Source organism: Lissotriton vulgaris, chromosome 5 (genome assembly GCF_964263255.1).
Source record: "Lissotriton vulgaris chromosome 5, aLisVul1.2, whole genome shotgun sequence".
In the NCBI taxonomy this organism is placed as follows: Eukaryota; Metazoa; Chordata; class Amphibia; order Caudata; family Salamandridae; genus Lissotriton; species Lissotriton vulgaris.
In genome coordinates this window covers 1,491,040,140-1,491,057,877 of record NC_141693.1, presented here as the reverse complement: position 1 = coordinate 1,491,057,877, position 17,738 = coordinate 1,491,040,140, and the positions used below count along the sequence as shown (strand labels likewise).

The following is a 17,738-nucleotide window of genomic DNA, read 5'->3' as shown; positions in this document are numbered from 1 at the left end:
AAACCCCTGCAGACAACTTCAAAACCTCTTACTTACCGGTAAGACACTCACCTTTAATTTTTTCATAGGATTGCATTGGTCTCCCACTGCATTGTACCAAGTGTGATCCTGAAAACAAAGTATAACTTTCTGTATTGAAAAGCATTTCTTGCACATGTAAAGTATTGTTTAATGCTATACAAACCTATTGGCAGTAATTTTAAAGTGAGGCACAAAAGTACTAACTTGTAACAGACTTAAACTTGGTTCCAAGAAATAAAAGCAACTAAAGTAATATTTTTCTACACCCATTGGCCTAGACTCAGTCATTGAGCGTGTGTTCCTGCCTTGTATGAGTATGTACACCAAATGCATTCACACTACCCTCTGATAAGCCTAACTGCTCAGTCCAGTAACCAAACAATTGAGAGAAAGGTATTATCTACTTTAACCTCTGCCATACATTTGGGGACTCACTGGACTCAGTGCACAATATACCTCTTTTGGTATAGAATATACAGAGCCAGCTAACTACACCTCTGTTGCGGAGTAGTTGTTGACTTTTGATGATTGACTGTGAGACTCAGTTAGTGAAACAGAGGGAGGCAAGCTTTTGTGGCTTTGGACGCTTGTGATGGTGTTGAAGCTTTAAGTAACCTATCGTCCAGGTAGGGGAATACCTCATGAACTTGCTTTCTGAAGGAGGCTACTACTGGAGAAAGGCATTTGGTGAAGATGTTGAGAGCTGACTTGAGGCCCAATTGGAGGACACTCCTACTGGTAATGGGTACGAGCTTAGGTAAAACGATATTTGCAGTGTTTGGGATGTATGGGGATGTGATAGTGTGCATCCTGCAAGTCCAGAGTTGTTATATAGTCCCCTTTGTTGAGGAGGTGCACAATGTCTGAGAGTGTGACCATATGGAATGATTATTTCCACAGGAATTTGTTTAACTTGCTGTTGTCTATAATTGGTCTCCATTCCTCGGAGCAGAAACCCATGCTCTTCTAAATGGGTGGAACTTTCTCGATTGCTCCTTTGACAAGCATGATAAGGGCTACTTTTTTTGAGTAAGTGAAGACAGGGGCGAAAGCGGGGGGTGTGCCCTCCCCTTAGTGGATTGTTGGGTTGTCTTGATACACCCCAGGGTATGGCCATAGGTGACCAAGTCCAATACCCATTTGTCTGAAGTGATCAGACGTCAATGGTGGAGTTAGTTGGTGATGTTTGCACCCACTGGGGCAGTGGAGGTAGCTAGTCCCAGGCTGAGATCACTGCTTTTGGCATGTGTCTTAGCATGGGGGTGGGGCATAGGGTGGGTGTGTTCTTTCTTATTTGCGCTTCCAAAATCCATTGGTTGCGTCCCCCTGGGCACTCCTGGTGTCCTGAGTATGGATTTCTCAATTTATTCTGTTTCACTCCCGAAGGGAAATGAAGTTATTCTGCTTTACTCCAGAAAAGAAAATAGACAGTGATATTGGATTCTTTTTGAATTCGGTTTAAAATTATTCTCATTTCAACCTCTTAGTTTCTCATCATTTATCTTTAAATTCCAAGCTCCAATGTATTTCGGGCTCCTCGCCCATCTTCAGGGAGGGTTGCTGTAAACATAATCATTGCACACATATTGATAAATATTCAACAGGTTTCTCATTACCCCGTGTTTTAGTGTATTAGTGGTTCTCATGCCTAGTACCCAAAGTATAAAGTAATGGTGGTGATAAAGAGGTGATCAACGCATGCAATGTTGCAGTGGTGCGGCATAGCTCTATCTGTCAGTTTTGTGAGATGTGGCAGCATTACCAGTCTCACGGTGGTGTAATATGTTTTTTACCGAAGTGCTATAGTTGCGTATTAACACTAACAGTGAAAACTGTTCGCACGAAAAAAACCATAATAGTTACTCACAGGATTTTCATGATAATATTAGACCGAAGCTGAAACTAAAGCAACAGTATAAAAATCAGGTTGTTTTCGGCGCAACGTATTTTAAAAACGCGAACTGATAGCTTACTTACATTATTTAAGATGAAATCGGGCCTTTCGATATGTCGTTTCTAAGACGCTCAGTATTGATGTACCTGTTTGTAGAACACGGATTGTGTGAACTAGATAAGAGTGTGCATGCCGACATAAACAACGGTTTATTCGGTTAAAGGGTTATATGGCGGCCATCTTAGTGTGGGTTAAACGTGAGCCGAGTGTGTTTAAGAAAATGAAATAAAGAGAGCATTACGCCTTTAAATATTAATAAAGTGCCTAAAATCAAGGATATGTATTAATGTTTCCTGTGAAGTTTTTTCATGTGCCAATTTGAAGGGGTACCAGAATACTTCAATATGAAAACTATGTAACATGTGTATAATAAAAGTACCAATGAACAGAACAGTAATGTAATTCAACAAAATAGATCAATTAATCAAAGACACATAATTTTTATAAATAACAAGCATACTGCATGCGTTCATTCATTCCATGTGGTTTCAATGATCCAAGTTTAATGATCCAAAAGTTTTCTCTTCTGAGTAGTTAGTTGTTGTCTCGGCCTTCTAGTTTAGATATCCCTTTGAGTACCTGGAATTTTAATTGAATGATATTGTAATTATGTTCCAAGAAATCTGTTTTCACTGTGGATTTCATGTACTTTGTCCGGATGTTCGATTTGTGCTCATTGATCCGTGTTTTTATCTTCTGTTCTGTTTTTCCCACATACACTTACTTTCCCACATGGGCATTTTAACATATATAGGATGTTTGAGGTGTCACATGTTGCTGTGACTCGTAGTCTGATGTTGTAACCTTTCCTTGAATGTGGTAGGTTGATACCTTGTATTAAGTTTTTGCAATTGTTACAGTTCAAGCATGGTTTAGTGCCTTTTGGTGAAGGGGTATCCATTTGTTGCTGTTTAAGGATCTCTCCCAGGTTTCTGCTTCCGTTATATGCGAATAATGGTGGTTGTTTGAACACAGGATTGAAATCAGGCTTTATTAACAATGGCCAATGTTGTTTAATTATTCTTTTGAAAGGGTTGCCTAATGTTGAGAATCTGGACACTACCACCATTCGTTTATTCTTAGGTTTCTAATCTCGAGGTAGTATAGCTACGTTGTTTCGCTGATTCCAACAGTGATAGGGGGTATCCACTCTCTGCAAATCTTTGGGACATTTCCTTTATTCGTTTGATAGGTTTTTTTTAGGCTAGATATAATTCTTTTAACCCTCCGCATTTGAGATACCGGTAGATGTAGTTTTAATGATGGCTGGTGAAGGCTACTGTAATGTAGTGTGTTGTTGCGGTCTGTCAGCTACAAACCATGGGTGGTCTTGGTTATTTCTACGTCCAAAAATGTGATCCGTGTGTCTTGTATTTCGAAAGTGAACTGTATCCGTTCATCAATGGTGTTCAGGTGAGATAGTGCTATAATTAGGTCATCTGGAGTACCACTCCACAAAATGAATATGTCGTCTATGTATCTCAAAAAAAGTTTCATGTTATTTTTCCAAAGTGGTTGTGACAAAATGTGATCTTCCTCAAATTTTAGCATGAACAGATTAGCATAGGCGGGCGCAGCACAATTGCCCATGGAAGTTCCAGTTAGTTGGAGATACTAATCGTTCTTCCATTGGTAATAGCTCTGATATAGAGTAAAATGGACTAATTCCATTAAAAATATTTGCATTTGTGTTTTTTCGCCCTGGTCCTTGTTTTGTTTATGCAGCGGTTGGTGGTTGATGGTAGGGTTGCGTTTGATAGGGAGCTCTAAATTGGGAGTACAAGTGTTGATACTGTTGGGAGAGTTGGTATCCTCCTCTGAAGGTTGAGAACCCCCTTTCATGTGCTCCTCATAAGAGAATCTTTCTAAATTGAAGTATACCAAGAGATCTGGCCATGGTTGTGCCCGTTTTGATGGCCAACAAAGCATCATGTTAATGCTTTCCAAACAGTGTCTCTCCATCGTAGGCCATATCTAAAATCTTCTACTGAACTTCAGGCCCGAAGCAGTGGCTTTTAGCCCGACAGGTCGCCTTAAGATTGCTGGCCCAGCGAGCTGGCGAAAACCAATGGAGGCTATGTCCACTATGCAGTCTATGATCTCAGCGATTGTGCACTCACCCTCCTGAAATATTTTCCTTGCCTCAGATTTTTTGATCCTCAGGTTATTAGGTGGATGAGATCATCAATATCCGACCCCATCTGCCTATCATAGAGGCCTAGGATAGCTAAAGAGTTGGCCACACGAAAGTCAATGGTAGACATGGTGGAGAACCTTTTACCTATATTGTCTAAACCAGTGGTTCCCAAACTGTGCACCGTGGCTACCTGGGGAGCCGTCAAACCTAGCCAGGTGAGCCGCACACCAAGCACTTTAATGCATTTAATGTTGAAGGTTCTGTTGGCTTCAGTTAAACTAATTAGACAAACACACGATGTTGATGATTTGTAATTGACCTGCCTAAAGCTAAAAACTCATTGGATCACCAAGTTCCCAAACTCCCAAATCACTAGAACCCACGTTCCAACACTCCCAAAGTAAGCGGTAAAAGCCTGATCAATTTTGTTAAACTCGTTTTGTTTTTTTCCAAATGCATTTTACACCAATGCATGTTATCAAGAAAGTACAGTTGTCTTGTTTATTAAACTCACTAAGTATAATTAAGTATTGACATTTGTACTTGAATCATAGGTACTTCCAGAACACATGCATTTCTAGACAGGCCTGCTCTCTCGCTGAGCACAGGGAATAAAACAGCATAACGCCAACATTTAGAAGCAAGCAAGATGGACTTTAAAAAAATAAAATTCAGAGGAATTTATTTTACTTGCATTGATTTGGAGGCAATTTTAGGGAGACAGCAAAAATAAAGCTGTATGTGGTTTAAGAAATCGTGAGTCACCCTCCTGAGAAGTGTGTTGGCATGTATGATACAAGTAGAAATGGAAGTGCATGCAAATATTCTTCAAGCGCAGAAAAGTCAATGGGGCCTACATGCACAGGGCTGCTATCTAGAACTGTAAGTGGGATAAAAAAGTTTTATAGGGTACTCTAAAAAAAAAAGGCATGGGCAAAGAAGTGCAACTAGGAATATTTTATTAGCGGCGCCACCGTGAAATACGAAACTCCCTACATATATGATTATAATACCTTCATCTAAAATATTTTAAGGAAGAAAAATGAAAGTACTCCCGATGGCCGGGCTTACATCCACCCCACATTCCCCAATAAATAACAGTGGGGAGCCACGGGCAATGGCCAATGGTCAAGAGAGCTGCGGGTCAAAAATGTTTGGGAACCACTGGTCTAAACGCTTGCCCTCCTTATCTGGTGTCATAGATTATCATGGTGACAGGATTCTTGGAGCAGCGTTGCTCTGCCTGTGATATGACAAAATTGGTTTGAGAGGATCTGTGAGGCAGGAAGGAGAATCTTCTGGTGCCATATTTTTTGTTGTTCATACTAGTCCGTACCGCTGCTACCATTGCCAGGTTCTTCATTATTTTTACATCACCTTCCCATAAATAATCTATGATGGAGATGCCTCTGACCGACTTCCTTATCTGTGCCTTGAAATCGTACAAAAAGCAGTCGGACTGCTTGACTGAGACTGGGAGGTAAAACCTTGTCGCGGAGCGATCCACCATGTTGTGAAACCCTCCAATATCCTCCGGAGGAGAGTCTCCGGATGTAGTGGAGAGGTGAGGGAGTGTGAACTAGGTAATCATCCCATTCGTCCTGGGGAGGCTGAGGGTCTAGAATTTCGCCTTCCTCCTGATGATCGGTCATCTCTTGGCAGTGCCGCAATGTTTGAAGCAGATGTCATCCTGAGTGTGATCGGTGGAGGCTGGTGTCTTGGAGTTGCAAGGGAGGTTGCTCTGAGGAGTTCCAGAAAGCTTTTCAGATAGTCCTGCAACATGGCCTACAAATTTTGAAAGGGTGATAGAGGTACTTGAACTCCCTTTTGTCTTGGCTCTGGTTCATAGTATTATTGGGGATTTTGGTGGTAATGCTTAGGCTGAGAAGCATAATAACGCTGATGGATTAGTACTTACCTGTAATCCTAGTTCTCTTCCAGGGGTATACTCATTAAAGTCATAAGCACTGAATAATCTCCGCCCATGAGCGGGAACCCGGAACTCATTACAAAATACATATATATGTGTAAATATATAAAAATATTACATAGTACTAAACAAATTATACACATATACATGTATAAACCAATAATATGCAGCCCAACCATAACCCATAGGCTAATAAAGCCATCATTACATACTTTCTGCAGTATGAAAATAAACTATATAAACAATGCAATAAACAGGCATGAGCCTAAAATGCATTCCATAAACACAGCCTTTTATTTTCATCAAAGAATCTGTAATAAAAGGCAATTAGCCTAAGAAGGCTGCATAAAGAAATACTATCCCTGTACAGAAAATCAGACTGACACCTCACCTTTAAGGCCTCAGAGAATCTGAACACTTTGCCTTTAAGACCTCCAGGGGAACTCTGTTCCCATCATGTCCCACAGGTGACAGTTAGGTCAGTTCTTTTGTACGGTACAGTAAACTTAGCAGGTATCTGCATCCAGAAGTACAATATTAATATATTAAAAAAACAAAGCTACTGCTCGCCCGGGGAGCCGGGCGGGTGCTTATGACTTTAATGAGTATACCCTTGGAAGAGAACTAGGATTACAGGTAAGTAACTAATCCTTCTCTTCCAGGGGATACTCATTAATAGTCATAAGCACTGAATAGAGTAGCAAGCTCATACCCACAATACGCGGGCGAACAGAAAAAGGAATAACAGTTTCAACACACAGATCTCAGCTAGAATTAGCAAATAAATTCCTGAGCGATGCTTGTCCAACCTGTGCATCTGCCTGTGTGTCTGAATCAAGACAGTAATGGTGAGTAAAAGTGTGTACTGAACGCCAAGTAGCTGCCTTACAGATTTCTGCCATAGAAACATTTCTAAGGAGAGCTTTGGAGGAAGCTTTCCCTCTTGTACAATGCACCTTTGGTCTTCCTGACAAAGACCTGTTTGACAACTGATAAGCTAGAAGAATACAAGAAACAATCCATCTAGAAATGGACCTCTTAGATGCTGCAGAGCCTGTATTAATAGGACCATAGTTAATGAACAAATGGTCTGACTGTCTCAAAGTCTTTGTTCTGACCAAGTAAAACTTAAGGACCTTCTTCAGATCTTAAGAGTGGAGAGCCCTTTCAGCAGGACTGGCAGGATTCGGGAAAAAAGTAGGCAAGGTTATGGCCTGATTAATATGAAAATATGACACTACCTTGGGCAGAAAAGTAGGATGCGTCCTGAGTACCACTCTATTAGTATGGAACACAGTGAACGGTTCTTCGCAACACAGAGCCTGGATCTCGCTCACTCTACGAGCAGAAGTAATGGCTACCAGGAACGCTACCTTCAAAGTTAAGAGTTGCAAGGAAGCCTTATGTATAGGTTCAAAAGGAGCACCCATTAACTTAGTTCACACCACATTAAGCCCCCAAGGTGGAGAAGGAGACCTGACTGGAGGATACACATTTCTTAAACCTTCACTACAGGCATCCTAAAAAAGAAGGTCCGAGTAGGTGATTTTCTGTAGGCTGTATTCGCAGCAAGGTGGACTTTAATAGAATTAAATTGAAGACCAGATCTCGCTAAATGTAAGAGATAAGGCAAAATCACCTGTTCCTGACCATGGATAGGATCAAAACCATTACTCTCACACCACAGAAAAAAAAAAATCGCTTCCATTTAAATCCATAGGATTTCCTTGCAGAAGGCCGCTTCGCCTCCTTAAGGATGTGCATACAGTCAGGATTCAACTGCAATTGTCCATACTGGAGGACTTCAGGAGCCATACTGCCAGGCGTAGGGAGGACAGATTGGGGTGGAACACTCTCTACTTCTGCTTGGACAGAAGATTCGGGCAAAACGGCAATCTCCTGTGAGGCACTTCCGACAATTGAAGGAGATCTGGAAACCACCATTGGCGTGGCCACTCAGGGGCAATCAGAATCATCCTGGAGTCGGTTTTGTACATTCTGTTGATTACTGTTGGTATCAAAGGGTCGGTGGAAAAGAGTACAGCAAGTTCTGACACCAGTCTATCAAAAGGGCATTCCCTTGAGACCCGTCCTGGGGAAACCTGGACGCGAAGACGGGGCATTTTGCGTTTGCTGAGTCTGCGCACAGATCGATATCTGGTGTTCCGCATGCCTGGAAAATACTGTTTGCGACTTCCTCGTTGAGAACCCAATCGCGAGCCTCGACGAAGTCTCTGCTGAGGAAATCCGCCTGCGAGTTGAGGGACCCCGGCAGGTGTACTGCTGTTATCGACAAGTCTCTCGCTAGCAACCACTTCCAGATGGTCTGAGCTTCTAGAGTCCTGGACCGGGTACCCCCCTGCTTGTTTAAATAATACATTGTAGTTGTATTGTCTGTTTGTACCAGGAGGGACCGAGACTGGAGTGATGGAAACAGGGACTTGAGGGCTAGATGAACCGCCCTTAGCTCCAGCAGGTTGATATGATAGCCCTTCTCGGAGTCTGACCATAGCCCTTGTACTTGCAGAGGGTCCATATGAGCACCCCAACCTTGGAGTGAGGCGTCTGTGATCAGAGTCTGAGCAGGAGGATCTTGATGAAAAGGAACTCCTTGCATCAAGTGTAATCTCTTCATCCACCACCGGATGGAGTCTTTGGCGGACTGATGGAGAAGAATTCGATCCTCCCAGCACCCCGTCCTCTGTCTCCATTGATCCTCTAGGCACTGTTGCAGAGGACGCATGTGCAATCTTGCGTTTGGAACTATGAAGATGCACAATGCCATGGATCCCAGAAGAGATGATACTTGACGAACTGTCGGGTAAGTGGATTGAAGAAGAAGTTGACACTTTGACCTGATTGATAACCACGCTGTGCTGTTCCGAAGGACACACGTTTTCTCTTTTTGTGTCCAGAAGAGCTCCCAGGTAGTGGATTTGCTGAGTTGGGTTCATTCATAATCGATTTCTTGAAATTGGCCTGGAGACCCAACTTGTGCATGAGGTGAAGGCATATTGACAGATGATCCTCCAACAGAGATGGGGATGAACCTTTCAGGAGCGAGTCGTCCAAGTAAGGATATATGAAAATCTTCTGTCTCCGAAGGAAGGCAGCAACCACCGCCATACACTTGGAAAACGTTCGGGGAGCGGACTTTAGCCCGAATGGAAGTACTGCATACTGGTAGTGATGAACAGCTACTTGAAACCTGAGAAATTTGCGATGCTTTTTTGAGATTGGAACATGAAAATATGCATCCTTCTTGTCGATGGAACACATCCAGTCCCCCTGATGTAACTGAGGGAATATTTGATGGAGCGCCAACATCCGAAACTTCTCCTTTCGAATGAATGTTCAACAATCTCAGATCCAGTATGGGTCTGAATTCTGCATTGGGACCTTTCTTTTTCACCAGGAAAAAAATGGGAGTACAGACCTTGGTTTCTCTGTGGAAGAGGAACTTTCTCTATGGCTTTCTTGCACAGAAGGATGTTTGCTTCCTTTTGCAAAAGCTTTAGATTTTGATGATACATTGTCTTTGGACTTATGTCCTCTGTTAATCTTCTCCACTCGTCCAAGTATGACGCAATGCTTCCTCCTACCGGAGTGGACCACTACTGCGGAGGAAGTTTCTTTTAATTGCAGTTGAGGCTGTTTCGCAGTAGAGGACTGTTGTCTGTTTCCTCCGCTGCCTCGCCCAGGTCTGCGCTGTTGAAACTGCGACCTCTGTTGATTCTGACCCTTGTTTTGCGAAGACCAATTTGACGTTTGCCCACGTTGCTGAAAAGACCTCTTGTCGTAAAGACGAAAATTACGACGACTGAAATCTTTCTTTTTCTCCAGGCCCACTGCCTTCAGAGTGTCCAACACGGTCTTCATCTTGGCCATCTCATCATCCGCATGAGATCCAAATAATGTCGACCCGTTAAAAGGTAGGTTAACTATTTTTCTTTGGGCATCTGGCTTAAGGCCCGTGAGACGCAGCCAAGCCGATCTTCGGGAACATATGCCGTTGGCATAACCATGAGCTGCAAGGTCCGCCGAATCCGCACCCGCACTAATATTTTGATTTGCCACCAATCCACCTTCTTCAACAATCTCCAGGAAATCTTTCTGATCTTCCTTAGGAAGCTTCTCCGCAAACCTAGCCATAGAGTCCCATAAAAGGCGATCATAGCGGCCCAGTAAAGCCGCAGCACTGGCCACTCATGACAGAACCAGCTGTGTTACACATTCTCCGGCCCAAGGAGTCCATATTTTTACTGTCTTTCTCCGATGGAGCAGAGGAGACCGACGTAGCAGAATGGGCCTTTCTGGCTGCCGCCACTATGAGAGAATCTGGTGGTGGATCTGTGCGCAGGAAAAGGGGATCTTGATCCGGTGCTTTATATTTTTGCACAATTCTTGAAGGTCCTGAACCCACTGTTGCTGGCGACAAGAGTGTCTTCATTGCCGGCTCCAACAAACCGGGCACCAATGGAAGAAGAGGTCTAGCAGAGGACTTATGATGTAAAGTCTCAAATATGACAGAAGACTTCACCTGAGGCACTGTCATCGTAATGTTGAATCTGCTAGCCCTACGACACAAAACCTCATTGAAGATTCATAAATCATCCACAGGCGAAACCCTGGAGGGTGGCGTTGATGAAATCGTGGGCGAATAGTCTCTGTAAGAAGACCTCGTTGGAAAGGAAGAAGCAGGAGATCTATGCCTACTCTCAGGGGTAGCAGACTGATGCCTACTGCGCTCACTAGAACGTGAACGCCTCCTCACTGGAGATCTAGATCTTCTTGGAGACCCACCAACCAGTGGTCTCGAAGCCACCATAGTAAGTGGTCTTTGATCAGGCCTTGGTTGCATCTTCCAATGACGGATGCTTTCTAGCCATCTTGGAGACATGTGCACAGGTGGTGTTCTACGCACCGGAGAGCCCTCCGGGGAAACTTGCATAATTTGTAATCCCATGGAAGAAGAAGAAGATGAGGAAGTACTCCGAATAGAATGTGGAGATCCAGAAGCTGGAGCCCGCACCTCTCTGGGAACCAACTGTCTTTCTCTGGACGTTGACTTCCTCGACGTCGAGCCAGAATGCGCCACCACAGAAGAATCTTGGTGCGGAGAGGCTCTGACCACTGAAGACCTGTCCACAGATACCCTGGAGATACCCTGGAATGCAGGTCTTGTGCCGTAGACCTTAGAGGGTCATCCAAAGGCCTTGACGCCGACTCAGACCTCGACAAAGACCTATGAGAGGTCCGAGAGGCTGATCTGGAATATCTCAATGCGGACCGTGAGACAGGTGGCGGAGACCTCGATGTCGACTTCCTCGACGTCGAACGTTTTCTCGACGTCGACAGGACCTTTTCAAGCCTCGAGCCCGAGGCATGCCTCGACGTCGAACCATGTCTCGACGGCGACCTTGATCGTCTCCTTTTTTCAGGTCTCGACGGCGTACCTTCATCTCTTGACGTCGACCTCAATTTCTCTCTCAACATCAACCGCACTCTTTCTTTCGACGTTGAACGCCTTTATTTCGACGTTGTCTTCACAGCAACCGACACCAGATGTCTCAACGTCGACAAGCTTCGACGGCGACCTTGATCTCCGCTTCGACGCCGACTTATGCCTCACCGGTTTTCTCTGGTCTCGACGTCGATCTAGATTTTGACGCCAAACTCACTTTCTTCGAAGTCGACGCTTCCTGATGTCGTTTTTTCTTGCTTTTACCTTCAGGAGAAGCAGATCTTCGACGTTTTGTCTGAGAAGAAGGCCTTCCAGATGACAACACACTTTATGCCCCCTTCTCACGACGTCCTTCTCTCTCCAGAAGGCCCAAAAGCCAAATCTTTTCTCTTTCCTTTAAAGTTCTGTTGGAAAGCTTGAGACATCTACAGATTTAGTCAGAAAAAGGTAGAAAAACAAATACTGTAAAAAAGACAGGAAAAAAACAAATTCTGACTGGAAACAGTCAAATTCAGCCGAGCTCAAGTTCCAGGTTCCTCACAGAACAAGCCGGAAAAAAGAACTGACCCAACTGTCACCTGTGGGGCATGATGGGAACAGAGTTCCCCTGGAGGCCTTAAAGGCGAGGTGTCAGTCTAATTTTCTGTACATGGATAGCATTTCTTTATGCAGCCTTCTTAGGCTAATTGCCTTTTATTACAGATTCTTTGATGAAAATAAAAGGTTGTGTTGTTTATGGAATGCATTTTAGGCTCATGCCGGTTTATTGCATTGTTTATATAGTTTATTTTCATACTGTAGAAAGTATGTAATGATGGCTTTATTAGCCTATGGGTTATGGTTGGGCTGCATATTATTGGTCTATACATGTATATGTGTATAATTTGTTTAGTACTATGTACTATTTTTATATATTTACACATATATATATATTTACACACATATATACATATATATATATATATATATATATATATATATATTTTGTTATGTGTTCCGGGTTCCCGCTCATGGGCGGAGATTATTCAGTGCTTATGACTATTAATCAGTATCCCCTGGAAGAGAAAGTATTGTTCTTCCATGTCATCATCATCTTGATATTTAACCTGGAGCTCTGATGGGCTACGAGCTGGCACAAATGGGCCAGCATCATCTGAATACCCCAAAAGATGACTTGGGGGAAGAGGAGAAACCTTGCTGTGGGAGGTCGCAATGAAGTTTTGACTAGTTTAGTAATTTTCATGATTGTCTGCGGTGTCGGCGAGATCGTGGTCGATGGAATGTCCATAAGCGTGAAGGCCACTTATTGACTTGGTTTTGTCGCTGTCGATGCACTCTGTCGACAAGAACATTGAGGGTTTTGTCGACGAAGACGTGGTCATCGATGGAGTCTGCTACAATGATGAGATCCTCGTCTATCGGGTCAGGGTGTCGATTGATGACATCAGCGTCGTCTTTGCAGTCAACGGTCTGAACAATATGACAATGACTGTTGTGGATGCTGATGAAATAACGGACGACAGGGCCTTCGATAGCGCTGTGAGGTTGGTTTTTTGCCTTGATGTCCACAGTTCAGAATATGATTTGTGAGGGTGATCCGCAGCCCTTGTAGATGAAGTAGTGAGCTCAGATTAGGCTGCCTCGGAGATTTGTTTATGTTTCTCCTTTATCAGAGATTCTTTGTGGTGTGACGTTTTGAGGGCCTTTCTATATTCCTCAGAAGTCCCTTGTTCCTGGGGTCTGGGTCTTTTGCAAGACCTTGCAGAGGTTTAAATGTCATCCTCAGAAGATGAACATTTTTGACTTTTTGCCCTCTGAAGCCACAAAAGCAGCCTTGCTTCTTTGTCCTTCAAGGTTTTGGAGGAAAAAGTACAACAAATTTGACACCCCTTCACCTCATGTTGAGGGTAGAAGTAGTAGAGACAGTCCTTCTGGGGGTCATCTACATGTACCCTTTTCTTACAGCAGGTCTTGCATAGTTTGAAAAAGGGATTTTCTCCTGAATCAGACATTGTAGAGAAGCAGTAGTACATTTCCACGATCTAGATAGAGAAAACGGAGCACAGCTCAGGGAGACTCCCTTCACACAGGACGTGCGGTGAAAATCTGAGGGAATCTGCCTCTCTTGGGAGAGTTCTCGAGGGTGCTATCGCCTGATTGGTTAAGGCTTTAAGTTTGGCCCTTTTTTAAAAAGCGCATAGATAGACTAGCTCAGTGGTTGTACATTTCCACCAGAGCCTATGAAAGTAATGCATAAAGCTATATTATGGTACTGTGGAACTCCCACGACGACAATGGGGATTGATTGAAGCATGTGACTATGAAAGATCCAATAGTGGATCATGTTTAGAGCTGCGTTTGCTCTGCTTCTGTGGTTATGGTCAACATTCTGCACCTCAATCACAGAATGCTGGGCAACAAATGAAGCAAAGAGAGAACTGTCATGACTCCACTTCTGACAGTCAGACACTTAGGAATACTCACCAATGCCCAACTGGTTTCCATGTGAAATTAGATTTTGTGGCTTGCTTTGACGCATACTTCTTACTCCTACATTTATGCTGCCACCTGAAAAGCAGGAGAGAGCAGGCAGGTTTATGGGCTTCAGTCATCTGGGTCCTTTACTCACTATTTAATTCTCATTTAAGTACAACAAAAGAATGCACACAACTGTGATAATTCACAGTGTTACACAAGCAATGACTTGAAAATCTTAAGAATTTGTGAAAATGCACATTAGTCGGATCGAACTATAAGCTTTGGAGATAGTTGCTAAGGTCAGAGATTAACGGTCTGCAAAAGCACAGCAATCCTGGTTCCTTCAAGCCTTTACCAATTTCTCTCCAGCACAATTGCCCTCTATCTTTTTTCACATAACATGTTATAGCTATTCATAGTTTGCTCCAGTATTCTGTACCAATACTTACACAGGAGTAGCATGTGTTCAACAATTTTCGACATATATGTATCGTCTCCAAACACTGCATAATGTAAAGTTTTGAAAAGTCACTTTATCTTTTAAACACCTAAAACGTAACACCCTACCCTCACCTCCCTAAGACTAGGGTTTCTAACTGCAGGTGTGAATATTCTTTAAAGCTTGATCCATTTTCCACAAATTGTGCTCCGCTTGCAAAAGTTTATATACTACACTGGATTCTTTCACGAAAGCATATCTCTGCAGTGCAATTCCTCTAGGGTGACAGATACAATGAATGAGGAACTGTACAAGTACCTGAAAGTCAACCTTGTAGAACTTGGCTTAGGCTTATGATTCGGATTCTGAAAATATAGCCCGGTACAAATAGAACATAAAACAATTTATGAACAGCATGGCCTCTGCTCTCTCAGAGGACTCTTTGGAAACTGGAATCCAAAGACCCCACGAGACAATCAAATCACTTTTCAAATGTGTTGTTTCAACAGTGACTAACAATACAACAGATGTGAACAAATTCAAATAAGAGGCTTAACTCTTTCTTTGCAATTTGAGAATCAGAGTAAAAATGTCAATTTGTGCAGCTGTAATTGCAAAAATTAAGGGCTAGTGCTAGGAAAAGGTCTTCCAGGGTCTATCAGCTGCAGTTTCATTCATAGTTAGGATTAAAGAAAAGGTTGTCTTATAGTATAACCAATCACAAAAACAGTGGAGACAAAGCAGAGCAGAATCAGCACATTATTTAATAAGGGCAGCAGGAAAATGTTAGTTCTGCATCACTAATGCCACCTCTTTTCAAACCAACCTCACTCTAACATGGCCAGGTGTACAACAGATGATCATGCTAACAACATTTAAAATGAGACCAGCTTTCCAGCAATGTACCCCACCACTGTAACTACAATTGCAGCAAACAAAATATATGTCTTCCTTACCCTATCTTAACTTGCCACCTACACTAAGATCTTACTAATATTACACTAATATTACACTTGTACAGCAACTGTTTCAATACTTATGTATTGGATCAAAAGGAAGACATCGCAATATCAATACACTATGGGCAGTGTCACAGGATTCCTTTTACTGGGACCAGCCCTTACCTTTCTTTGGTGGGGATCGCATTCGAGGGAAAAGAACCCCTTTTCTGGTGTGCTGCGCATTTACTTCATCTTCGGAAAAATTATCTGAAAATTGATCTGAAACAGGAAAAACGCAGGTTGGGGATGGGGCATTTATAGAAAGTTAATATTGCAGTGGCCTAAAGAACATTGTTCTCTGTCCACTTGAGAATACCTACTAAGCAATGCTCTTTTTCCAAGGTGACAGACACCATGACTGCTAGGAGTATTCTGCAGTTGTTCAGATAGCACATCTGAAGTGGCTTATCAGGACATCAAAAGTGAAAGCGTTGCAGGATTATGCAAATATTACTCTGCATGTTCGAATTTTTGCTGGAATAACCTATGGCAGTTACTTGGCGTTAAACCAATCCGGGACCTAGGCTGAGCAGTGGTCAAGAAAGAACTGCTTGCACAAGTACAATCCTAACATAATGTGACTATTCAGTTTATCAACTAGTGAAAGCTGAAATTCGGATTCGGCTAGATAAGAAGAATGTACCTCATAAACCAATGAGGAGATGTAAACAGGTCAGCATCTCACTCCTGTTCCTGTATGCCTCTTAGGATCACATCTCCGAAGCAACTAACCTCTTTGCTCCCATAGAAATCATATGAGAAAGGGTATGTACATATTTGCTAGTTATTGCGTTAAGCCACAGTGCACAATACCACACCTCTTGGACTACTACGAAATGTGTCTTGAGGACTTCCTGAGCACATACTGTATTAGCACCAGTAAACGCAGCATCAGAATTGATGCAATGGATGTGACACACTAGCAAATAGTGCTTATGAGCCTTTTTACGTTCCAATAACTTGTTATTGACTTTTACCAAGAGAAGTACACCACACAATACCCTTTTCCCCCTTCTAGTCTCACCCATCCCAACCTGAGAATCGGCACTGTGCCCTTATATGAACTAGGACTTCGCATAAAACTGCAAAACACGCATAGAAATTACATGATAAGTGTTGGTCTCGCCGTGTCATTGTCCAAGTTAAGTCTCTGAACTGTCTTGTGAAGAAATGCAACAAGAGATTAAATGTTAGTAATACTAGAGGCACTAATAAACGGACCCTTTAGTGGCTGCCCAATGTATCTACAACACCCATCTCAATAGAACACAAGCTAGAACAGGACTTAACCTATTCACGGTTATCTGTTGATGTCATCCACAACTCGGCCCCATATATCACCTTTCTACAATATGTGTATAGTTGAACCTTCTGTTTTTAACTAAAGCCCCTATAACATGCATTTGGGCTGGTAAATCAATTTCATGGAGACACAAGGATGTCCAGTGCTAATCTACTGCATGGAGGCACATTGATGTACAGTGCCCTCAAAAGTGGGTATTTTTAGACTTGTTTCTATGCCCTGCACACAAAGGGCCCTGCTGCGAATATTAAGCATATTTACCCACAACCCACTGATCATCAGATGGGGCCATGCCCAGTTTTCTCTTACCCAAGTCTTGGAATAAGTACTATTTCAACCACCTGGCTGCCAATAATATTTCATAGAGTCAGGATAGGAAACGTCAAACGTCTGAGACCCTTTCTCAAATTGTTTGAGTCCCTCCAATGGTGTTCGCTCTTATTGTTTGCTCCCTGATTAGTCTGGTCTGGGTATAAACAAATCCTTCAGCTCAAATCATAATACAGTCATGTCTCTTCAAGTTGGTTAATGGGGATCCTCGAGAAACTCGCCACTACTCCTCTTAATCCAGCACAAGATGGTATGAAAGAGGTATAAAAGGAGATAGAGCGCAAGACAAATCTAATTTAATATTTATGAAATTCCAGACTGCCAATGTAGATCACATAACTAGAAAAATGTAGAATGGTTTAGCTCTGATGCTTCTCCTACCACTGGAACACTACAAAGCACTACTGGTGCTCAATACATGGCCAAGATCATTATAGCAAAATTCACAATTGAGCTGCTTGATAATAGGCTATCAAGTTGGGAATATCCAAGCATCCTTCTCAATCACACCTGACCACCTGCTTCAAGGCTACACAATCTTTTACTATAAAATTGCAACAGATCCAATGGACATGGTATATTGTGGCCTGAAGAAAGGGACAGGGAGGGCTTTGAAAAAGAATAGCTGTTTTGGATCGACTATCATATTGCTAGTGGTCATCCTTCCCACCCAAAGGATAG

At 42.8% G+C, this 17,738-nt stretch overlaps 1 protein-coding gene across 7 annotated transcripts in view; it reads right to left on the bottom strand.

The window, feature by feature from the left end:
- LOC147712816 (zinc finger CCCH domain-containing protein 11A-like) overlaps nt 1-17,738 on the bottom strand; it is a 507,151-nt gene that overhangs the window by 343,234 nt on the left and 146,179 nt on the right. For 4 of the 7 annotated variants that reach the window (XM_086923487.1, XM_086923489.1, XM_086923490.1 and 1 more), the window contains exons 8-9: nt 15,548-15,643; nt 13,991-14,074 (exon numbers count right to left, since the gene is read on the bottom strand). In XM_086923487.1, the coding sequence (XP_086779613.1) occupies nt 13,991-14,074; nt 15,548-15,643 (180 nt within the window). The remainder of the gene's footprint in view (nt 1-13,990; nt 14,075-15,547; nt 15,644-17,738) is intronic. The other 3 variants (XM_086923491.1, XM_086923493.1, XM_086923492.1) reach the window with 1 other exon arrangement.